At 44.9% G+C, this 24,839-nt stretch overlaps 2 protein-coding genes across 4 annotated transcripts in view; one reads left to right on the forward strand and one right to left on the reverse strand.

The window, feature by feature from the left end:
* The window catches only part of FAM219A (family with sequence similarity 219 member A), a 93,206-nt gene extending 81,565 nt beyond the window's left edge, over positions 1 to 11,641 (reverse strand). For 2 of the 3 annotated variants that reach the window (XM_032205946.1, XM_032205944.1), the window contains exon 1: positions 11,530 to 11,641. In XM_032205946.1, coding sequence (XP_032061837.1) covers positions 11,530 to 11,589 — 60 coding nt within the window. In that variant the 5' untranslated portion in view covers positions 11,590 to 11,641. The remainder of the gene's footprint in view (positions 1 to 11,529) is intronic. The other variant, XM_032205947.1, reaches the window with a different exon arrangement.
* A 310-nt stretch (positions 11,642 to 11,951) lies between these two features.
* DNAI1 (dynein axonemal intermediate chain 1) overlaps positions 11,952 to 24,839 on the forward strand; it is a 138,492-nt gene continuing 125,604 nt past the window's right edge. The window contains exons 1-3 of the mRNA XM_032205523.1: positions 11,952 to 11,987; positions 21,424 to 21,492; positions 23,916 to 24,014. Coding sequence (XP_032061414.1) covers positions 11,955 to 11,987; positions 21,424 to 21,492; positions 23,916 to 24,014 — 201 coding nt within the window. The 5' untranslated portion in view covers positions 11,952 to 11,954. The remainder of the gene's footprint in view (positions 11,988 to 21,423; positions 21,493 to 23,915; positions 24,015 to 24,839) is intronic.

Consider the following 24,839-nt stretch of genomic DNA (forward strand, 5'->3'; position numbering starts at 1 on the left):
TTCAGAGAAAGGGAAAGCCAGTTAGCTTTTAAAAAATCTGACCTAGCTATATAAAGTGACAACTGACACGGCTCTTAGCAGACTGAGCAAAAAATGTTATTTCTGCATGTGCAACTCTTGAAGTTTGAGGGGATTCTGGTGGCAGTGATGGATCACAGAATATCCTGAGTTGGAAGGGACCCGCAAGGATCCTGGAGTCCAGCTCCTGGGTCCACAGAGGACCACCCAAAAAACAAACCCTATGTCTGAGAGCACTGTCCAAACGCTTCTTGAACTCCAGCAGGCTCAGTGCCGTGACCACTGCCCTGGGGAGCCTGTCCCAGTGCCCGACCACCTCTGGGTGCAGACCCTTTCCCTAACCCCCAGCCTAACCCTCCCCTGTCCCAGCTCCATGCCGTTCCCTCGGGTCCTGTCGCTGTCCCCAGACAGCAGAGCTCAGCGCCTGCCCCTCCGCTCCCCTCGTGAGGGAGCTGCAGGCCGCCATGAGGCCTCCCCTCAGCCTGCTCCGCTCGGGGCTGAGCAAACCAAGGGACCTCAGCTGCTCCTCACATGTCTTCCCCCATGGACCCTTCACTGTCTTTGTAGCCTTAGATCCCTATCAGCACTCAGCATCGCTGCAGGACAGCAGGTGTAGCACCACAACCTTCTGGCAAAGCAGCCCTGCCTCTGAAGAGCAGGCAGATATCCAGCAAAAACTACTATTTGAAAACACATCTTGGAAATTATTCCAGAAGAAAAGTCAGGGCAAGCACTACTGCAATTACCAAAATACTCATTAGTAAGTGATGCCCATTATATTTGGAATGATTTACCAGCTAAGCGGAATTTGTTTAACATCATTGACAATCAACAGAATTAAGTCCCGTGCCACAGTAATAACCAAGGAAAAGCATCTTTATTTTTGCATAATAAAAAGGATGAATCGACTTCAGACTTGAAAAATTAAAGGATGTCATGTTTATCAATTAAGATCACAGCCTGAAGTAGCGTTTCAGGCCATTAAGAGCAGGTTCCTCAACCCTACTAAACCAAAAGAAGTTCCTGATAACAAGGGAATAAAAATCCCAGCAAGGGTCTAATACACTTCAGAAGGTCAAATTTGGAGTGGTATTTAATAGGCCTGCCTCAGCCATGCCTCACAGCTCTCCGTGTGTCAGCATGAAAACCTTATCACCATTGCAACCAACTGCTAGTAATTCCCTGTGATGTTAATGAGTTTTGAATTTATGCAAAGTCTCCCGGCAGGTTCTTCCGCAATATCAACCAGCCTCCATACCAATGGGAAATACCTGTGGTAAAAAAACATTTAGCTTTCTCCCAGCTACTCATTAATAAGGCAAGCCAGACTTCAATAGCCATTTGAAAATCTCTCAAAAGCAAACAAACAATAAAAAAAAATCCACACCAAAACAACTGGCCTGGAAAGAAGCAGCCAACAAGGAAATGCATCAGGACTTGTTTTTGGGTTCCTATGTAGCTATTAAAAAACAAAACAAAACTCACAACATGTCTTGTAATTCTGACTAGTCTTCCACAGAAAACAAGCCAGAAAACAAAATGAAGTGTTTGACCCTCAAACCAAATAAGAACATTTGCCAGAGCTATCAGGACTTTGTGCAGTCAAGAAGAATACACTCATAATCAGGTGTGGACTTGGCAGTTGGGAAGTTTGAAGGCTTAACACATAATTTCTCTACTCATTTTAGCAAAATTATCAATGGTCACTTGGCATTACAGCCATTGCCAAACTGCCATAGCTTATTAAGAAAAAAAAAAAAGCAAACTTTTTGCTCATGAAACAGAATCACAGAACCGTAGAAGAGGCAAGGAAAGTAAGTAAGCCAGCAAACACAAGTCTCTCATGCCAGTATGAGCACCTTGGGACTCTCCAGCTAGGATTTTGCTAGTGCATTGACCACTACCTCTTCTGAACGGCACCTCTACACAGGCACATTTGTACTAAATATTGCTTCTAGGGTTAATCATATGGACAACCAAGGGAAAACACTGGCACTATTAGAGTCTACATTGTGGATTACTAGATTATAGAGGAGAGTTGAAAACAGAGCCGGTGCCTTGGCAACACTAGCACATACATCCTCCATCTCACGCCCAGACTGATCAATGACCAGAATTCCTAGTCACTGAAAAGAGTTTGTCATATATATATTCCACATTTGTCAAACTGAGACAGCCTATAGCCACAAACCAAGCAGCAAGCTTCACACCTCTGCAAATTAAAACAAAAGCACCTGCAGATTCCCGAACTGTAACACCAGTGAACCTGCTGAGACAAACATTTTTTTTGCTGGATTGCTCTCAACCTAAAGATTTTTTTCCCCAAATCCAGAAATTAATCTTAAAGAGTTTAATGCTGCAAATACAGAACCTTAGTGTTAATAAAAGCTCATGTCTGACATTTCCCACTGCAGCATGAGGAAACTTTTTCTGAAGAAGTGTGGCTTATAAATTACACGTAGCTACATAATCCAAATGAAGCATTCTCCTATAACCAGATAATCTCTTTATAATAATTCTTACATGCACAGCATGGATCATCTCGGTTATTTTCACAATCACTTTGCCCCAGTTTTTGCAAGAGCTACAAGATATTCTTTTCATGGAGAAGTGCTTTTGTGATATGCTGGATAAAGCATATCCACTGAAGGGTTTGGCTCTGCTGGAATAGCTGAAAAGAAGTAGTATGTCTTTTTACCCCATCACTGCAGCAGAAGAATCACTAGTGCTTTGAAGAATTCCAGACTGTACATTCAGGCCCTGCATTAACATCCCAAAGTAGCAATTCATGCCAGTTAAACCTCAGTGCAAGTATCCTAACACATTTACAAGAAAGGTAGGACTTCCTGTAACTCCTTTGCCATACCCATTCCCCTCAATCCCAGTTTGGTGACCAAAACTGGAATCTAAACCCAACTCTTGACATATGCAGATATACAGAAATTGCACCGCACTAGCTAGAAGTTTCCCCTAGGATTATCAGCTGCCAACAACCCAATGCGAAGTGCAGCTTTTACATGCTCCAGCAGCTAGGTGACCTCCATCTTTAAAGCCTGTGAACATGCTGTTCCTACAGCTATTCTCAGGGCTGCTATTGGATTATTTTTTTTTTCCTCTTAGATAAAGAATGGTTACAGATATCTAGACAGACCCACAGACCTGAAAGTGGTTGGCAGGGAGAAAAAGGGATAGTTAAATCTTCCCCTGGACTGCATCGTAATTCTACTGCAAAATTGCCTAGAGTTTAGGAATCCTAAACTTAGAAAAGCTTTTTTCCTCCTGCTTCGATATCAGGTAGATCCTATGAGACACTTGTTAAACATTTATCACTCGCACAAATAACTGAAAACCTTTTCACTTCGCTATTGTTCCACCTTTTATTAAACAGCTTAAATCATAAGATCTCAAGACTCATTCTAGATCAGAGTCCAAATATTTTGCCTCTCTCCTGCAGCTTCTCTCGAAGGATGTTGTATTTGGCTTTCTTTTATTCCACATGTATCCCAAATGCAGCCACTATGAGAACCAAGGTTCAGGCACCATGCCTTCCCTTGTGCTTTCAAACTAAATTAACATTTGCCACGATTAGGGCTCAGTGCTATGTCTAAAGATGCAACAGCATTTTGATGACCCTGGCTGTGCTTCCATTTTGCCAATGGAACAAAGCAGCCCCCCAACAACGGGGAGGGGAAGCAGAGGGGAAGCTGTGCCACAGGAACACTCACTGTACATTTGTCCTTACCTGAGACCCCTTCTGAAGATGGCACAGGCCATGCTGGTAAGGGTGAACTGTCACTTGTTTTGCTCCATCAGTGTGATTACCAGCTAAGACCCCTTTCCATGCCCCAGACAACAGAGCAGGGCCTGCGGGAACCCTGTGTGCGCGTGGTGCTCATCCACAGGGACTTCTCTAGCCACCAGAGACGACGTATTTTCTATCTGCATCATGTGCATGTGGATGAGAAGAAAATCATGCTTTCACACAGAAGAGCGTATTGTTTTTAGAAGCATCAGTCACAAGATCCTGCCAGACAGCAGATTTAAATGCAGTCTCTGGTCAGGAACATTCCCACTTGGTTTTTCCTTTCAATGAACAGCATGCTCCCCATGCAACGCAGACAGCTCTTCCTCCCTCTCTCATTTCTCAGGTCGATCTGTTCAGACAGCCCCTTGGATGTTCAGGTTCTGCAGACTTCAGAAACAATTTTAGAAGTTGTCCTTTACCACACCCCAACCTACTTGCAGCTACTGAGCACAAGACAAGTTTCAGATTAAAAGTTAAACCCCACAATCCGGCTACTACCACAGGTAGTACACTCCTCTACTACCGTGTCAACCACTGCAGGTGAAGCCCTTCAGACTCAAACAGGCCACTGGTAAGATTTAGAGGTTTTTGGGTGGAATTGAATCCCCTTATCTCCTCATCTCTAACAGAATTAGACCTGTGCGCTCCAAGAAGTTGTGATCCTAGAACTATCTTGGTTAAAAACATGGGAGGGTCTTTGACATGGAGACAGAAACCATGGTTTGCTCTCACCTGGGGCTGCATATGAACAAAAACCGAGACAAGACACAGCGTAAGCACACAGCTTATTTGAACACAAGTATACTACATCATTAACCTACATTCCCATGTAATCAGCAAAATGCACAGGACAGAGAGAAACGGAGATCATTAGAATATCACTGCCGTGCCTGGGTTCTTAGGAAAAGAGACTGTCTACAGGATTTATTACACTGAATGCTGCAGAGCCCAAAAGGTCAGCTGCTCGTATTAATGAATCCTAGCTCAGGAAGGACACTGATGAGATAGTGAGAGAAACAGTGTCAGACAAGCATGAGATGACACATCATGCCATGCCCAGAGAGAAAGGATTCGTGTCTGAGAGCCCTGAATGCAGATGGAAAGCGAAGTCTGACAGAAAAGATCCAACAGTCTTTTCTGGAAGCAACCTTTGAGAAGTGGGTGAGCAAAGCCGTTCCCAAACAGCTGATGAGAAAGGTTTGATCAACCTACTAAAGCACAGGGCGTAGTCTAAAAGAAGTGGTCCAGCAGGATGTGTTACAGGACTTTCCATCAAGAGTTACTTGGTGGCTAGTTATTTGATGTCCTGACCTATCCTACAGCTTTATTTAGGCTTTTTCCACTAACTCCAAACAGACACTTTGTCAACCTCTGTAAAAAAGCAGCAGATACACAGAACTTAGCAAGTTCAGTAAAGAACTTTAAAACTTTCTAGCAAAATAACTTGCCTACAAGCAGCAGCTGCATCTTCACTAGACAGCCTGCCAATACTACAGGAGTAGCTCTAAGACATAAATAATGCTCTCCCTTTTACTTTCTGGATAATAAGTAAGGTCTTGCACATTGGGGTGAAGAGACTGCATCTCACTAGCTCATCTTTAGAGACACGACAGTCTTCTCTACAAGAGAATACCTTCAGCTTTACTAATGAAAACAGCAAACTTCTCTCAGTCTATATCCATGAGGACTTCACAACCCACTAAGTAAAAGCACGTGAGGTATAGCCAGCATATGCTGCGTGTATTTAAGGACGCATTTCTTCCCAAATAAGCGATGAGCCTTGTTATCCTGTGAATTCATAGTGGGCAAGTCCCAAAGCCATGCAGGCTCCCCAGCAGGCTCTCTTCAAAACTGAAGAAAATTTCCACCTATGATTTTATTCACTCCAACTCCCTGTCCTCGGGGTCAAAGCTGAGAAGCGAATGCTTGTCTTTTATTACATGCTCAAAAACGGGCACTGATCCACTGAACAATGTTACAATTTAAACCTCAGGAAGAAGAATAATGGTCAGGAGGACTACACAGGGTTAGAGCTGGAGCTGACGGATTTACTCATTGCAAGTGGCTGCATCACCGAGACGTCAATTTTAGTGACAGATTCCGAATAACCCCACCGGGACCTTATATTCAAAATGGTGCAAGGCTTCGCAGAAGATACATGGTGCGTGCAGCGTGGGGTGAAAGCGCAGACACGTTTCTGCAGACTGTCTGTGGAAAGTGACAGATAATTGATCTGAACAGAAGCAGAAAGACAACTGCTCCAGCCAAGGTCTTAAAATGTCTGGAAAAACCAGGCACACCATCCTGACTGACTGAACCCCTGCTGTGCCTTTAGCCAGCTCCCCGCTTACCTCCCACCCCACAGGTGAGGCCAGCTGTAGGGTCCCCTCCTCTTTTCTTATCAAGTTCAACCTTCAGTTGGACAGCCAGGAAGAGGCAGCTCCAGGGAGGCCACATATGCCCTACAGCCCTGTGGGTGAGCAGAGAGCTTTCTTTGAATGAAGGCTTGCAGAATTGAAGGCACACGTTGTTTTCTTCTCTTGCCGTGGCATTTTGCTCACCTTGTCTGCTTCCTTACAACCCTACCGTTACTGCTGGCAGGGAGCACGTATGACTATTTCCGTACCACGAGCTGGTGTCTGAGTAGATATTAATGTCGAGCTACGGATAACAAGCTCCTGGGAGGTATGGAAGAATCCCTAGAGGAGGCTGTGCAGGTTTAATTCTTCATTAAGTTCACAGTGCCCCTTTTTAAACGCCTTTCTTCGCTCGTGAAGGGATCTCCCAACATGACTGACAGAAGAACTACGTTTAAGATTTTGTGCAAAGAAGTGGAAAAGTGGAAGCAGTCCGCAGAGCCAGTGCTCCCGCACCCTTTGGCAGCGGCAGCCGCATCCCCCAGCACAGCCTGTGCTAGAATAACTGCTTGAGCTCTTCCATGGCCTGGGGAAAAAAAGTTTTTTTTCCCCAGGAGATTGCTCCTGTACCTCTGCACCACAGGCCTGGTACAATACAGGGGACAACAACCATGACAGAACCAAAGTATTCAGGGAGATCACTCTTAAGACTCCGGCTATAAGTGACACCGCAGCACGTCAAGTCAGATTGTATAACTGAAAGAAGCACCATCCGAAATAGAAATATTTCAGAACTTGTAGTACTGAGCCATTACAAGTCCTGTGTACTGCAGGCATTTACAAAACATATAGCTCTGTAACCCCTGGGCTACATTACCATGAATATACATAGGGATGACATTTTCATTTGAGAAGCTTTTTCCTTCTAGAAAGATGAGTTTCTTGTCTAGCTGCACTTGAGACCTAATGTTACATTAACATACCATTTCTAAGCCCTACAGGTATAACCTTTCTTTTTGAGTGGTAGTAACTCTTGCTTTTCTATTTTCAGGTTCTCCCTTATTTTAGAGATGCATCAGGCAAAACAAAAAAGACCTTAAAACACAGCACAACTTCCCTAACAGGAGACGGTCAATATTTCCAAAAGCTAACAATGCAGATTTTATAAGCATGCTGAATGCTCATGCTGTCTGCTGACTAAAATTATAGTTCATTTTTGAAAAACTAAGTACCCAGTATATAGAAACCAAAAACAGAAAAAAAAAAAAATAAGATAAGGTGCATGGAAATGCAACTTCTGCATGTTTGAGTTTTCCAGAAATTTTGCACATCCAGCATCAGCGTGGATTCAGCATCTCAACTAGAGAGCCATCAGCATCACTGCAGGACGTGGCTAATTGAAATCCTTTGGTCAGCTTTAGCAGTCACAACTCGAGCTGCCAACCCAATGCTCCACAGCATGGCAAACCTCTGAGAGGAACCAGCCCAGCCACAACACTTCAGAAGTAGATATAAGGACCATTGGCCCAATTTCTCTGCAAAGAATTCAATTTTTCAAGCAGGTGGAGAACTGGGAAATTAAAATATTGTGTTCCAGCTGCCACTTCTAGAAATCCAGCCAAAGTCTCAGCAGTTTGTGGAAAAGCTCCTCTGAAGCTGCTGCATTTTGGCAGGTGCTTTTTCCTCAGGAAAAGTGGTACTGATGCCATGTGGGCAAATGCACTTTTATTCTACTTGCATTTCCGTGCTAAGAACAGCAACTGCCTGCGTTACCGTACAGGCACGATGTGCGATCCAACACTGTCATCTGTCAGTTTGCCACCATACACCAGCCGGGCTCAGGAGGGTTTCCACATTCCGCCAAAATTCAAGATACAACCTCCCTGCACTGGGCTTGGTACATTCCATTCTAACAGAAATAGGAAGGATTTTGCAGGAGTTTAGCCAACACAAGAAGCTTCTAAGTCATGGGAAGAGCGTGTAGTGAAGTTTCTGTGCTGAACTTTTGTTAGGATAGGTCCGCATGTAACTACAGGCTGCCCCATTCCTACTCCAGACTATTTTAATGCACTTGCTCTGGGGCATCTTCACTGGGCAAATGTCCCTTCACTTCTCCCTCTGTTTAACACCTACCTCTACAACAAGAACGAAGAGTTATCAATCCTTCCATTAAAAAAAAAAAAGCAATTGGAAAAAACAAGCCCACATCAATCATCACAACAATGCAACAAAAGGCTTGCAGTGTTTCTCTAGTTGCAAGTTAACACATCAAACCCCGGCCACATCAGCAAAGACACCTACCCATAGAGTGTAAGTGTCCCAGAAATACCATCTTTCAGGCCTTATCACATCACGCACCCCAGCAACATTGGAACTTGTCTCTCTCTGAAACTAACCTGCTGCCCAGCAGCTACTGAAGAAATCCCTTTTTGTGGGGAAGGATCAGAAGGATCGTGACCAGGCAGAGATCAAAGAGAAATTAAGTAGAACAGAGTTTCCACAGTTGAGCTTGCATCACGTTGATAGGAAACATATGATATTAAGTATTAGGAGTAAACAAGACCCCAGGAAAATTTGTGTATTAATTAACTTGAAGGGGCAGATACTCTGGGGATGGAAGTCAAGAGCCACCAGTATCCAAGACAGGAAATCAGAATCAAAACCATTCCAATCTTACAGAAAGATGCCACATGTGTGTTCCAGAAGGAATGTGTGCTGAATTGCATCACAGTATCAACACATGTAGAATAATACATCTTGCAGAGAGCTGACACACCGGGCCTTGTCCTGCCCTATGACTTGCCAGTGTTGATCCAGGTTCTGTAGGGCATCCTGTCCATTTCTCTGCAACAAATCCCTCTCATTAAGTCCTGCACTGAACCTTCTCTTGGGTCAGCATTTCTCATAATCCGTGTTTGCAGAATCAAGGCAGCTTGTCTGACTTGGTGTTTCTTATCCAAACAGGCTGAAGGAAATGATTGCCCACCCTCCTGGCTCCAAAACACTGCAGTTGATGAGAAGGTTATGGGAATCACAACAGAGCTGGCCAGCACGCAGCCTGCAGAACAAATACTTCTCTGCTCGGCAACACAACCCCTGACCAACCCCGTTATTAGCTGGGAGCAGCTTCTAGCAACCAGAGATCCCACCAGGCTTTGTCAGAGCAAGCGATGCTCCGCACAGCTCCAGTCAGGTGCTGCCCTTAGCCTTGCACTAAGACACCAACACAACCCTTCGCCAGACATGAGACAAGGCTCCCCCTCCAGACACATTTGAATTTTAAGGAATTGGGCAAAAAGTCATAGATGGGCCAAGTACTCTGTCCCTGCTCAGCAAATACAGTACTGGGAGTGTCATGATGCACGCTCCGTGGACACCAGACATTAGTGCAGAACCGCAGCAAAGGAACCTCTGGAGGTCACCTGCTCCAAGCCCCAGCTCAAGCAGTGCCACCCTGGCACTGCTGCCCAGGAGGCTTTTGACACCTCCCAAGATGGGAGACTTGTGCTTGGCAAAAATACACAAGTCCACATCAGATCGTATAGACAGATTTATTTCCCCTACACGAGTTAGAAACTACAGAACCAAAGAACCACAGGAACAACCGAAAGCATTTTTACCATTTGTCAACTCTGTCACCCCTGACAGACAAAGGATCAACAATGTCAGCGGCAGGTTTGGATACTTATGGGATTAGAAACACTATGTTCTGAAAATGGCTTTCCTTAAGCATTTACCAGCTGTACTGATCTCTTAAATTTGAAGAGTTCTGACTCTCATGTCACACCTGGAAAACAAGCTTCTACCTCAGCCCTTTAAATGGGGAAAACACTGCTAGACTCCTTCAGCCTTTAACTTTGCACACACTACTGTCCCTGCAACCATGTGGAATTTGAAGCTTTTCCACTGAGGATAGGGAAAAAAACCATTCATGAGATGCACGGGTTATTTTGTACTTAAAAACATGGGATGGGGTAGGAAGGAAGGAGAGGAAGAGGAACAGGACAAGCAGCAGCTGCTACAGAACAACACAGCTGCATGGAGCAGCATTTGGCCACCCAAGCAAACCACTACAAACCCCAGCCAGCTTCTGAACTGCAAGGAGCCCTACAAGCACCAGTCCCTGCGTGCCAGGCGCTGACCAGGAGCATCAAGCAGGTGGTGCCACTGGAAATGCTGTACCAGACTTGCTCTGTCCCATTCCCGAGACTGATGCCAGTATTCCCAGGCACGTGGAGGAACCCCTCACCATCCACTCACTGCAGCAGTCCCTCGCATGCACGCATTTTCACTATGAACTCCATTACTTAAAAACCAACAGAAACCCTGAAGCACAGGGAAAAAAAACCCCTTTAGCTGTGTTCAGAGTATTTTTTTTTTTAAATGTGTGAAATCCCTTTGTGAACTGTTCATAATTTGGGCAGCTGAGGAGGGGAAGGGAGCCTTCTGAAGCTTACTACCATTGCTGCGTGGTATACCATCCCACCCTGAGACGGCTGGGCTGGACCAAGTCACCTCCTCAGGTGCTGCCCACTCTGTCTACACAAGTGTGCAAGCAAATACCATTTCCACCCCTTTACTCTTATGGGATTTTGTTGGGCATCAGAAACACCAATTGATTTGGGAAGTATTTAAGAGATTTGGCTTTTTTGTCTGCCAACAGCTCTTCCAAACTTGCCTGTATCACCACTATACCCACTGCCTTCACCAGCAGGTATAACAAGGGGCAACCTCGCCATGCCCAACAAAACCTCGCAGCAAGCACGCAACAAGTCCCCTCAGCTTGCGGGGACAGCTCTCCCCCCACCACAAAGGTTACAAAGCAAAGAACCAAACCGTGAAAAAGATCAGCCTGAAACTATTTCCACAATTTGTCACAATTTGTCACCGCAACCCGCCTGGAGACCACCACCACCACAAAGGACCCTTTCTGCTCACAAGCCCATCAGCGTGCCCCTGGTTTTTACACACACCCACACACCCGGGGGCTGCCTGCAGCAAGCCCTGTGCCCCCAGCACGGCTCCCACCCGCCCGTAGGATACCGGGGGTGACCCGGAGGGGGGGTGCGCTCAGCCCCCAGCCCCCAGCCCTCAGCCCCCAGCCCCCGGGGGGCTCCCCGTGCCCCCTCCCTGCCCACGTGGGGGCACATTTCGGGGCGGCCCCCGCCCCCCCCCACCCTCCGCCATGACACAGCAGGGGCCGGCCGTTATGTAACGGCCCCGGGGCCGGTTGGCTTCCCCCTCCCTAATCCCTAATCCCTCATAATCCCAATCCCGAGGGGGGGGGGGGGGGGGGGGGGGGAGCAGGCAGCAGCCCAGCGGGTGCCTCCCGCCCCGCCCGCCGCTCACCAGCGGCTGCATCTCAGCGCGCACGGCGGGCACCTGGAACCGGTCAATCTCCTCCATCATGGTGGCGGCGGGGCAGGACGGGACGGGGCGGTGCGGGACGAGGCAGGGCAGGGCAGGGGGATGGCGGCGGGGGGCTCCCGGGGGCTGCTCCCGGCTCCTCCTGGCTCAGGCGCCCGCCGCCGCCGCCCGCCGCAGCCTCATCGCCGCCGCCGTGACTCAGCCGCGCCGCTTCCGGGTCCGCCGCCGCCTTGCCCCGCCCCTCTCGTTTGCATATTCATGAGGAGATGGAGGGGAGGGGGGGTGCAGGGGGCGGGGCCAGGGCGCGGCGTAGAGCGGAGGGGAAAGGAGGGGGGGTGTGGCTGGGCGGCAGCACTTCCGGCGCGTTGCTATGGTTACCGGAATCAACTTCCGGCGGAGGGGGCGCCATGCCGGCTAAGGGGGGCGACAAGCAGCGGCAGGTAAGGGCGGCGCCGCCGTGACGTCACCCGCCCCCCCACCGGAGCCGTGACGTCATCCCGGAGGCGTGACGTCATCCCCGAGCCCTGGCGTCATCGCAGGCGCGAGGGCTCGGTGGTGGAGGGCCTGGCCCCTTGGGCTGAAGCAGCCACAGCGCCCTTGGTGCGAGGGCCTCGGGGCCTCCGGGAGGATAAGGCAGGGAGAGGGGGGCTCTGTGAGGGGCACCCACTGGGCAGCGGCTGCGGTTGTGCAGGTACAAAGGGTTCATGAAGCCTGCCAGGGGCAGAAGCGGAGAGCCAACGGCCACGTTCCAGCCTAGAAAATAAAGGTGTTTACGCTACAGTCATAAAACCCATTAATAATGATGGTATCATCTAAACCTGGGGTTCAATGCTTGCCCCGAATCCCAATTTCTCTTCTTTTTTCTTCTTACAATTTCCACGTAAACATTTCCGGTCACTTTCAGTAACCATCGTCTCAAATATTCCAACGTGGATTGGCTTTGATTCACATGTTAGTTGAAAAACTTAACTAACGTGCTGTAAAGGCATTCTTTATAAAGTTCTTGAAACATCACAAACTGTTTAAACTCTTTTGGATTTTCGGCTTTTCACATAACTTTAATTACAATTCCTTAAAATAATTTTAACGTGCCCTGTACTGCCTTCCCTATATTTGTCTGTGCTTGTTAAATCTGACTGCTGTTTCGTCTGCTTTCATCGACTGGAATATTCTTGCCGTGGAGGAATTGTGTGAATCACTATCTGGCTCTGGAGGCCAAAGGCTTTTGTCTCATTTTCACTGATTTAAAGTACAGCCCACGTCACCGGGGCTTGGAGAGTCACGGGAGTAAGTGGCTGCATCTTTGCACGACTCACTGCGCCATTGGGGCCCGATGATTGGTATTTACTGGGGCCTGATGGCTGCTGTACGATTAATTGGTGAGTCAAGGTCTAGATCCCAATTCTTGTCAAGAAAATCTCTTTTGAAAACAAATGATCAAGGCCCTGCACTTGTGTCTCAGACAGGTTCTTCTTCTCTGCCAGTGTTTGTAAAGAGGCAGGAAACAAGCTTGCTGCTTGCCTGTGAGGCTGCTTTTTCTACAGAGCATCATTTCCATCAGCTTTCCGTCCTTGTCCCTTTCACTGCAAGCTCTCCTATAGCACTATGCTCTTTTCACCTGTCCCCGTGCTTTTCATTCCTCTCTTTCCTTTGTATTGCTTTGTTCTGCTCTGCCTCGTAGGTTTTTCATTGCTGACTGCTTTCCCTTTGAAAATTGTCTTCCTGAGATTGTGCTCAAAGCTGAGACAGTTACCTGAATGGTATCAGGTTCTTCCCTTTTGCCATGTGTCACTTCCAGTCCCTCCTTCGCTTTCATGGCTGTGGGCTCTTTGAGTGCTTTGTGATCAATTCTTTCTCTTTTTTTTTTTCCCCTACAGGTGGCGGTTGCCTGCCCTTCTTCTGTCTTCTGCCTGTCTTGTATTTTCCCTCTTCTCTGACATGAGTCTCTTGCTTTCTTTCAGTCTTTATCTCTTTATCCCAGTGACTTCAGCCTCCAGTTCAATCTCCAACCAGCCGATGTCTTTTTCTTCTTCTTTGAATGGAATCTCCCAGATTCTTGGATGAAAATATGCCAAAAGCTGTCTGGCCGTCAGAGATAAAGGGGGTAGATGAAGTGAACTGGATTTCAGATGAATCGTTTGACTCGAGCTGAGCCTTAATTAGAAGCATCTTCAGACCATTGCTCTTGTATGTTTGGAGACGTTAATAAGAAATGTTCCAGTGTTCAAAGTCTGTTAAAGTGATGAGGTATGCCCAGATCTTTGTGTTCCCAATGCAGCTTTGTAAATAATAAAACTTATGTATGCTATGTACTTCAATACCATCCTTCCTTTAAGGTCAGAAATTTGTTACACACAATTGAGCTCCACAGTGTTTTGGGAATGTGCAGAATTATGGAAAAGCATAAACCAATGTCTCTGAATCAGACGGAAGTGAATGTAAGAATTAGATTCTCGACTCCCCTGAAAATGAGGTCTTGAGTATGACATGCTGAAGCACGGTATTATTTTAAAAACAATGACTTGTGTGGCACATACAAAGATGTGCAGAAAGTTGCTGATGGGGCAGGGGACAGCACCATGTTAGCCCTGTGTCATTCCTCTGCGTGGGTGGTGGTAGGAAGTGGCCAACAATTTCTGGATTTATAAAAACATTTTAGATGTGGTTATCAGGTATGCTGTTGGAAGTGTTGGTTATGCTGAATCCATCGTTCACTTTGTGGCTCTTCTCTTTGAGTGGAGTGCACCCTGAGCTGCTGTGTACCTCTGTGGCTGAGCCCACTGATTTGGCTATGGTTTCTTAATTGACATTGCATACACTTCTTTTTATTTGCAGCAAGTAAAATCAGACTGGGGGCACTTGCCAGACAGGGTGAACAGTGCTGTCAGCAACAGGTAACTTGTGCTGTGTCAGGAAAGCATCTGACTTTGGACAGTGAGGGATTTCTAATTACACACCTGGGCTTGCACCCGCGGACATGTCAGCGGCTTCTTTGCTGCTCACCAAGCTGTCAAGGAGAGACAAAGGGACCCCCTCCCAAAAAGTAGTCAGCAATCAGCTCTTACTTTTTGACAGCAAAGGCTTTTAAGGTGCCTGTTGGCTCTTAAAACATGCATTAAACCGTCCATGTAATATAAAATAAACACTTGGTTTAGTGTCTCTCACAAAGCAGATTAAAAATATGTTGGCAAATAGTTCTTAAATTGGCATCCCTAGTGCGTGTAAATGGATGTCTGCCGCAGGGCAGGCAACGAGTCCCTCTGCTTTCTTTGGCTTTGTTTCCATGCCGTGCTTCTCTGCTCATTGTGCTGAGCGGCGGTTTACTATTGAGACTGCTAAGATTCAAAACAAGAACAGAAAGCCAGCAGGAAGTTATTAAATGGTTTTATAGAAATGTCAAGCTCACTTCTCCTAATGATTCTCCTTCCCTCCTAGAATCCTTTAAGCAACTTTATTCTTGTTTTTCTTTTTTCCCGATTACATGTTAACCTTTGTGCTGCGCTGGAGAGGAAATGCGGATGATAATGCCTGTGCTCAGGAAGATAAAGTAAACTTAGCTGGAGCGTTCTGTGATTGCTAAGCCTTGCAGTCAGATTGTCTCATGGTGACTGCTAGCACAGGGAGCAGAGATGCTGCAGGAATGTCTGTTTAATGATCTTAAAAAAATATAGTCTGGGTTTGTCATTGCCCTGTGATGAGTGTTTCGTTAATATGTAATTGATTTTCAGCCCTTGGAAGATTTGCTTAATATGAACTGACAGTTCAGCTTTGCAGAGTAATCAACCTGCATCATTCCTGCCCAATTTTCTGGTATTTTAGGTTTGATCTGGATTTGCAGATCTGCTCAACTCACTTTACTCTTTCAATACAGGGAAACATTTCATGATTCTCAAGGAGTTACCCTGTAGCGGTGAGTCTGGCTCCTCACCTTGCTGTGTATGTGCAGTGACCAGTTGCAAGAGCGGGTCTGGAAAGGGTGGTCTGATCTGACAGTACAGGAGAAGGATGAACTGCCCAGCAAAGGCTACAGCAAGGAACCTCATCCTGATGGAGGACAGCACACATCTCCTACACATCATCACTGCATCTCCTACTTGAGTAGTCAGGGCAGGCCTTGGATCTGAATGTGAGCGGTGAAGACATTTTCTCCTGAAGGATTTCTGTGGTCACGGATTGAGGGTTTGACCTGCTTCTTAAATGAACACTTGCTCTTGAGAGTAAACCTCTGCTTCCTAAAACACCAGGATGATTTATTTACCATCAGCACTGCCACTGACAGTTCAGAGGTTTCCTGCAGCAGAGGATGAAATAATTAAAAAGTAGGGCTACACAAAATACCTGTTGAGAAAGAGCCAGACAGGACTGGAAGCCTGATGACTTTGAAAAACCTTCAAAGGTTTTTCTATTTAGTCAAGAAAGCAGTTACTGAAAATTCTGTCTATTTAGTATAAAATGGGTTGATGAATCTCAGATCAGCAATTAGCGGCTGTCACATCACCAACAAAAAGAGAGAGTAATAATCACTGTGCATAGAATAAGTAAGATTTACAAGACTTGAATGGATTGTCTTGTATGATTCTGTATTTTCTTCTTTTCTGGCCAAGCTAGAAGCACATTACTAGGGTGCTGAGGGCAAAACTTTCATCAAAGAGATACTGAAACTCTTTGATGCTTGCTCTCCCATTGCACGTTTCTGGGATGCAGAAATAGGATAGCTCTTCCTAAATACCAGCCTGGTAGTGCTTTTTTGATATACAGCAATGCCCATTGGAGAGTGGTCAGTCATTTCTTCTTATTTTAATTTTCCTATTTTATATATATATATATATATATATATATATAACACGTTAGGAAACAACCCAAGCATCATACCTAAAAATCTGATTATAAATGCTTGTTGGATAGGTCAGCAACATGACAATTTCCTGCTGAAGACTTGATTTTGCCTCTGTTTCCATCTCCTGATGGTTTGTCTGCATTAGAGGGAGCTGTGGCAAGGGAAAGTAAAATTAAATGGCATTTAAAGCATCACTTTTCAGCTATTTTCTCTCTTCAGCTGTATCACACTGTTAGATTTCTGAATCTTTGCTGTAATACAGTCAATCTGTCTTCTGGTCTAGCTGATATCTGGCCCAGGGAGGAATTTCCAGGTGCTGCTGTCAGAAACAACTCCTGGAAGACAGTTCTGGAAAAGAACAGTCACTTGAGTTTTATATATCCTTAAGTATTACGACTGTTGTGGGCTTCTGATGTATTTTTGCTGTGGGAACTACTCTAAGCTGTTCATTTATTTAACATAAGATGGGTATCAGAACAGAACATTTTTAGTGTGCATGGATTCTCACTTCAGCATTTTTCAGTGGAACAGTGGCACATGTCCCAGGGTGGTCTGAGTTATGAAGATGACCTGGAGGTGAGAAACTCCGTGCAACTCTTCTGTGCCTCCTACCTGTTCCTGAGTTCCCTAGCAACGTCTCCTTTTTCCTAATATAAATTCCTTATAATTACTCGCACTCCTCTTCTTGTTAATTATTATTATTAAAGGCAGGTATAGTAGCTCCATTTATTAGGAAGATTTATGAAGACTTTTGGTGCTTTCTGTGGCAAGATCTTACTCATTTTATACAGAATTTGCAAAAAATGTTCTTTGCTGGCTGTTTGACTTAGGCTAGGTTTAAAAAAAAATCTAGATGCTGAACAACATAAACCAAAATACTAGTAGCAACTTACTGTTGAACTCTGCCCATGCCTGGGAGATGTTACGTGAGGCAGGGAATGCACAAAAAAAAAGGTGTGTTATTATGTAATGAAGGCCGATATCGTAATGCTTGTGCCCAAAGGGTGAATTGAGGGTTGCCTCAGCAACCTTAATTCTTGCATTTTCTAACTTCTGAATACTTCTGTTTGAGATCCTAATAATAGCCTGTTAACTTTTCTTCTTCTGTAGCTAGTTATACAACAGCAAAAATGTGCTTGAATTTTAGAGATGTGTATGAAGGCCAGTCCTTGTCATGAGCCTCTTGCTGGTGAATATATGACCATTATGCTGATTCACAGTTATATAGTTTATTATTCATATGCCGGATGCACTCATGACCTCTCCCATGTTGTACAAACACTGTATAACCTGGAACAAAGAAATATTTGTCAGTGTGAAAGGTTTCCAGCTTAAATAATAGCATGTGGGTAACATATAGATGTAGTAAAAAGAAAAATGAGGGAACAGTGGTCATCATTCTGGGCCTTGGTGGCAAGCCACCAACTACCTGGGTGCTGTTGAGGACACTTTACAGCTCATGTGGTAGAGAGGATTTTTAAGGAAAGATGTGGGAAAGAACAGTGTGCTGATTTGGGAAAGATTTACAGGGAGCAGGAGCTTGCAAAAGAAACAGCAAAAGGACCGAGCACAGATGTACCAAGGGAAAGGAACATCAGGGCTGCCTTTTCCAGCAATAAGCACAGCAGTAGGCTTTGTGCTATTACCTGAACTAGCAGGCAGTGTGAAAGGTTTTGTATTCTTGACTGACCCGTGTTTGTTCTCCACCTTGCTTCTTATGATAGCGTTAAGCAGACCCACTAGTTTTGGTGCATGTTCATTTTCTTGTCCTTGGTGTTCGGTGGTGGTGTGGAGAGTTGTTAGCACCTGGGGTCCTTCACTGGGGACAATAAGGTGTCCATGCTGATGGCTTCTTCTTCACTGTTCTAAGACCCACCTGAGGTTTCTTTCACTTGAGGTTTCTTTGTATGTTAACTAGCACACTTTAACAACTTTCTGTTTCTTCATTGGTCTGATGTTCCGCATTGCATCTGAAATTACTATATATGTTATTTTTTTAATGCTATTCTATTGTTCTTTTGTTCATTTGTTTTCCTTGTTACCACTAAAGCCAGCTTTGTCCAGCTCCCAGGTGTGCAGGTCTGCATTTCTTTGATTGCTGGTGAGACGTTTACAGCTGTGGGGTCTCCAGTGCAAGCCTGCGTCCCCTCCCGTATCATCCCATCCCTGTACTTCCCTGTGCCACATTATGGGTCACCTCTTCCAGGGTCCTCCTTGTCACACCTGGCCTGTATTTCCCTCTACATTCATAACATACAGTCATAAAACCATGGTGGTAGTGTACAAATATAAAAGTAGTAAAGCAAATTTGGTGGTTTTCTGTGGTCAGTTAGCCTGCTGCTGAGTAAAATAAAGCTGCAGGCAGGCCAAGGAAAGTCCAGACAGAGCAAGCCAAGGAGCCTCAGCCCTGAGGCTTTGCAAACTCAATATGCAGCACGGGGCCCATTGCTAGCAATGACAATACCAAATTATGGGGCTGCCCTGATCTGGCTTGGAAGAAGTCTTATGGATAGACTAAAAGTGAGCTCCAAGCATGAAAGGCTGTACCAGGAAGGATGCTCCAGAGACAAGGAATTCCGGAGAAGTGGGAGTGGGAGAAGGACAGCAAGGAGCCCAGACCTGCACATTTCCCTGTTAGAGTGGTGATTTGTGCCTTTTTAACAGTGGTTTGGGTTTCATTGCTGTCTGTGTTACTGCATTGTTCCTCATGTTCCATCCTGCAAGCCCTTTATGGTGGGGGCAACAGGGCAGGGTTTACGCTGCTTCCTTCCACTGGAATAAAATGTTAGCTTTTCTTTGGTGTAACTTTTGGATTTTAATACAGTTGCAGATATTTATTTACTTGTGACTCTTTAGATTATGTTAATTGAAATGTTTGCAACTGCCAAAGCCAATTTCCCTCAGATTGCCTTGTCAATGCCTTTACAGCTGGATAAATGCTTTTAAAGGCTATTCACAAAGGGTATTAGCGAGTAGGCTTTGTTTCCTGTTTAGAATTAAGAGTTTATTTCTGATTTGGATCCAAATAAAATTCTCCTCTGAAATTGTTTTAAATTTTGTTGCTTAAATCACACCTTACTCCCAGGTAGCATCTTCCGTGTAGAACAAGGTGCCCTGTCGCCCACTGCCAAGTGCTAGCAAGGAGAAGCAGGCTGTCTGTGTAACTGCGTAACCCAGGGGTTGGAGCAGTGGCTGTGACACCAGGGCTCCAGGCTCTCTGCTATGCTCTGCTGCCACCCCACTGTGGGATTTTAAAGGAAGTGCCCTAAGTCTCTATTATGTCCATTTCAGTCACAGCAATTTGTATTTCAAAGCAAGGCACTTTTTCTAGGCATAGAAATGTATCAATCCACTAATTTTTCATTGCTTTTAGTGCACATTTGCTGGAATAAAACCCCTGACACCCTGTTAGTAATAGCCACCTTACAGCTTGTACAATGGGAAACAACACTGAAAGCCTGCGTCTGTCTTCTCCGCTCCGCTTTGTTCTCATTTTCCTTCTGTGTTCTTGTTGCCGTGTCTTAACAAGTAATGGGGCTTTAGCAAGAAGGCTTGGGGGTGCTGTGTGAAAGTCATTATGGATGCTTAATTGTTTAATACATAGGAAACGGAGGGGAAATGTGGATATTTATTTTTTACAATGAAAGAAAATTGTGAGAGGAGTCTAGGTATCTGTGCACGCTAAGGACTCATCTGTCCTTAAATCCTTAAGGGCTTATCTCCTGACTCATGCTCCTTAAGGTATTGAGAAATGTAGAAGAGGGGATGAACAAAAGCTAATGGGATAAAGCTACACTTTCCAGTAGAAAAAAATGGGAAATGAGATAAAAACAGCAAGCGGCAGGCTTAAACCACAAGCAGTGGTTCTTTGCAGTAGTGTGTAGTTGTACTGTGGGAGTCCTGTGGGAATTGCACATGCTAAAAGTGAGCATAGATTCCAAAATGCCCGAGGAAGTTTGGGGAGGAAAAAGTCCACTGGGATGAATTGAAAAGGAGAGCATTTCTGGTTTAAGAATTCCCTGTTGAAGGCTGAAACATCATCCTGAAGAAAGCTCCGTAGATACCTGCTTTTGAATACTGAAGGAGAGAAATACTTGGCTAGGTGGACCTTTGATCTGAGCTAAAAGACACTCTTATGTCCTTCTAAAGAAAATCATAAACACGGGATCTTACCCCCACCCCTTTGTTTTCATTTCCTCTTCTCTTCTAGAATGTCCTTCTTTTCTGCCTCACAGTCAAATGCCTTTTCCAAGTAGCAGCTCTGCTTTTCCCACCCATCCCATCCGGTGTTATCTGGGGTCCATCCATTCTTGGCAAGGTCTCTAGTGTCTTCTCCTTTGTTTGTCAGTTCTTCTCTTGAAATGTGGTAGCTTCATTCTCTGCTTTCTGGGTTCTTCCTCTTATCTGCCCCTTAGCATCTTCTTGAAAGGATCTTCTTCGTTTCCTCTCCCACTTTCTGTGAAGTCTTCGCAAATCATTGTTAGTGGTGCCCTTCTGTGATTCCTCAATTTCTGGGCAACCTCCTCTAGAATTATGCGATAAGGCTCCCTGCAAACAACTATTTTATTGTTTTCCTTAAAGTCTATTTTAAAATATTTCTTTGCTGGGATGCACTGAGGGAGGTTGGCAGTGGTTGGCTTCCAGCTGTTTATCAATGGTTTCCATGTTTTTTCTGTACTCGTCTTGTTGTAGGTGTTGATATACTCTCTTTGGCCTCACTGTGACATTGCAAACATGTGGGGCAAGAACAGTCTCTCTGATATGTTTGAGTAAGGCGCTAGAACCTAGGGTGTGGACATGTGGCTGTATCACAAATAAGCAGAAATAAGAGTAGAGTAACTTCATGCTGTTAAACTATTATATTATGTCCATGGTTACCTTTAATTCAGATGATGTATAGAAAAAATACTGGTATATTTGACTTTTGTTACATACCATTACAGCAAACATTATCAATCACATTAAAGTTATATTCTGCTTTGGTTAAATTAGGGAACAAGGTGTTTTAAAGGTTTATGTTGCTTATGTTCTTGCTTCAGAGCCAAAGTGGACCTTCAGGAGGAAAGGCAGCACCACCGAGGCCTGCTAAACCTATATGTAAAAAACGGGTAAGACCACAAGTGCAAGTGTTTTGAAAAAATGTTTTCTCCTTCTTTGTCTATGAGATGCAAACTAGACTCTCTTGGAACAATGGCATGTTTTATGAAGTTGGTAACATTCCAGTTGATTTAACAATAAGGGGTTGCTCTGGAATATGCTGTTGGAAGAGAATTACACTAGCAAGTTAGAATAAAAATGGAAGCTAAAACAAAGGCACAATTTAGGTAAACTGCAAAATGAAAAGACAGAAAAAATGTATGTGATGTAAATTCCAAAATATAAGCTGACACAGACTGTGAGAAAACTGCCTGCTCTGGTTAGAAAATGCAAAACGTACCCCAGATTCATTTAGTTAACATAGAAGTACAAGCATTAGAGAAAATAACGTTAACTTTCTGACTGGTAAACTCACGGTATTTCTTTCACTGGTAGGCAAATAAGTGCTTAGAAGAGCACCCTGACTTAATCTACCTCAGGGTGAGCTGAGGTGGGTTTAGCTCCATTAGTATGGGTGGAGGAAGGACATTTTGCGTACTTTTAAACAGACCTTGTGATAAACAGCTTTTCACCTTCTTGGGACAAATCACAGTCTTGTAATTTTTTTCTTCTTTTTACTCTCTAAAAAGGGAAAGGTATTTACTTTCAAACAAAAAAGCAACAACAAAAAAATCCACCCTAATGCTATTTTTATCCGCTTCACTGGAGAAAACAGCACTGAGCTAACTGGCATTGAATTTTGTATGATAAATGTCCTACAAGCAGGTGTTCATGTGGATAGCACTAAATCACAAACAAGTGTTCTGCCGTCATAGTCTTGTGAGAATCTGAGAGCTTGACCTTCCTTCCAGCTTGTCTCATTCCGGCTCCCTTTCCTCTTGGGGGAAAAAAGGTTGCAGCCTATGAATTTCCCTGGCTGTCTGGCATATGCAAAATTCTCTGTTACTTTTAGCCTCTGCATGTTTTTACACATCATTGTGCTTTTCACCTTTGTGGTGCTCTGCAGATATCAGAGCTTTGCTGGGTCCTGCAAGCAGCCTTCACTTACACCCCAGACTCATCTGCAGCTCCATAAGGCCATAAAGTTTAATAGACCTGAGAGACCTGTATTTAAAAGAGTGATTGATTTATTTTAAATCAACCCATTACACATTTCAAACTGAGGGAGAAATTTTGCCCTCAGCAGCTAAACACTTTAATCAGCAACTTCGTGTTCTAGCAGTTTATCTGTAATGACAAGTAATTGAAATTCATCCCTGCAGTGATCCCTTTCCTATTAATGATATCATATCATGACATCAACCCAAGCCCAGCCCCAGGAGAGCAGCTCTCACTGTTGCAGGACTGCAGACCCCCTGGCCTTTGCAAGAAAACAGTTAACATTCCTCCAGAAGTCACATCCCTGCAGCTTTATATCTTGAAATAATTTCTGTTATGTTTGTTGTGGTTTAACCGGCCGGCAGCTAAGCACCACACAGCCGTTCGCTCACCCTCCCCTCTCCCTCTCTGGGATGGGGGAGAGAAATGGGAAAGTGAAGCCTGTGAGTTGAGATAAAGACAGTTTATTAAAACAGAAAAATAATAACAATAATAACAATGATAATAGTACTACTACTACTAATGTGTACAAACAAGTGATGCACGATGCAATTGCTCACCACCCACTGACCAATGCCCAGCATATCCCCGAGCAGCTGGCCCCCCCCACCCTGGCTAGCCACCCCTATCTATTGTTCAGCATGACCCCAGATGGTATGGAATACCCCTTTGGCCAGTTTGGGTCACCTGTCCTGGGTCTGTCCCCTCCCAGCTCCTGCTGCACCCCCAGCCTGTCCGCTGGCAGGACAGAGTGAGAAGCTGAAACGTCCTTGGCTTGGTGTAAGCACTGCTCTGCAACAATTAAAACATCAACATGTTATCAGCACTCCTCTCATCCTAATCCAAAACATAGCACCCTAACAGCTACTAGGAGGAAAATTAACTCTGTCCTAACTGAAACCAGAACAGTAGTTTATATAATAACACTTCAGAAGTAATTGCAAGTCCTTGAATTGTGTCTTCGAGTAGTTTTAAAGCAAGGCTCGTTTGAGATATGATATGGTCAAGAGAAACAGAATTGTCAACTTTTAATCTGAAATTCAAGTGGAGTTTTCTGAGTTTTGTTACAGGAGTTACTCCAGTTTTGTTATGTGCCAGGAGTTATCTACAGAGAGCATCTCCACCAACCCAGTGACTGAACTGCTGTTGCCAGCTGTAGCCTTTCAACTATTTGCAAATCTGGGCCTGCCATTTGGGGTTATCTGGTCTGGTCTATGGATGGGTGGACAGGGAAATGGTGGTCTTCCTCACACCATGCATGGAGAAGTGCTGCTATGGGAATGAGCAAAACAATCACTGTCTCAGTGTGCTAATTGCCTTGCTTTTCCTGTGCTAGGATGAAGATGCGTCCACTGATGTGGGAGAGGGTGTAGATGAGTGGACAGCCGTAAAGACTCTGGTCAAACCCCCAGATCAACTGGAGTTGACTGAAGCTGTGAGTAAAACAGTGCCTGTAGTTGTCATGAGATGTCTGCAAAACTCCATAAACTGAAGCCTACCTCTTACTCATTTGTTTTGGAGGAACTTCTTCAGGAGTCAGACTCTAGTGCTTATGTACATTATCTGCATGAACTAAAATAGCTTTCAGCATGAAAGCAGGGAAAATGTGCTTTGAAACACAGCTCTGGACTTAAGGCAAAGTATCTTTGTATGGAACTGATCTGAGAGCGGAATGGGGCCAGGGCTTCTCTCAAATAAGGAGGACTTCAGAGCCAGCCCTGAGCTTTTCAGAGGCCAGAGGCAGTCTGATACACAGGACAGAGAGAGGTCCTGTAGTTTAAGCCCATTTCTTCTCATCTGGGTTTACTGGGATTGCAGCTGGTCACTCTTCTGACTGCAGTTGTCTCTCTTCTCACTGCTGTATAAAGCTCTAGTGTTGATGCATGTCCTCCGAATAGAACTCTAAGTGAAGGTATACATTATTCCCCCTCCTCAAGCAGTGAAAGCAGTTGACACCAGCACTGTTTTTTGTTTAGTAAGTCAATCCTGCAAGTAATGCTACTGAGCTGAGTGTTTACTGTATTTTTGGAATGTGTGTGCTTCAAGATAGACTTTGATAGTGTTTTAGACTTTAGACAGTGCTTTTTAGCCATATAAAATGCAACTAGCCTTTTTCAAGTGCTACCACAGCTTAGATAAAAATTAACATGACCAGAAACCCCACTAAAGTACTACAATAGGAAGCAAGGTGACAGTTCTTGATTTCCCTTCGAGATACCTTGGCTCCCACCACTGGTATAATCAGGGCACGATCTGCAAG

This window comes from Aythya fuligula, chromosome Z (genome assembly GCF_009819795.1).
Source record: "Aythya fuligula isolate bAytFul2 chromosome Z, bAytFul2.pri, whole genome shotgun sequence".
In the NCBI taxonomy this organism is placed as follows: domain Eukaryota; kingdom Metazoa; phylum Chordata; class Aves; order Anseriformes; family Anatidae; genus Aythya; species Aythya fuligula.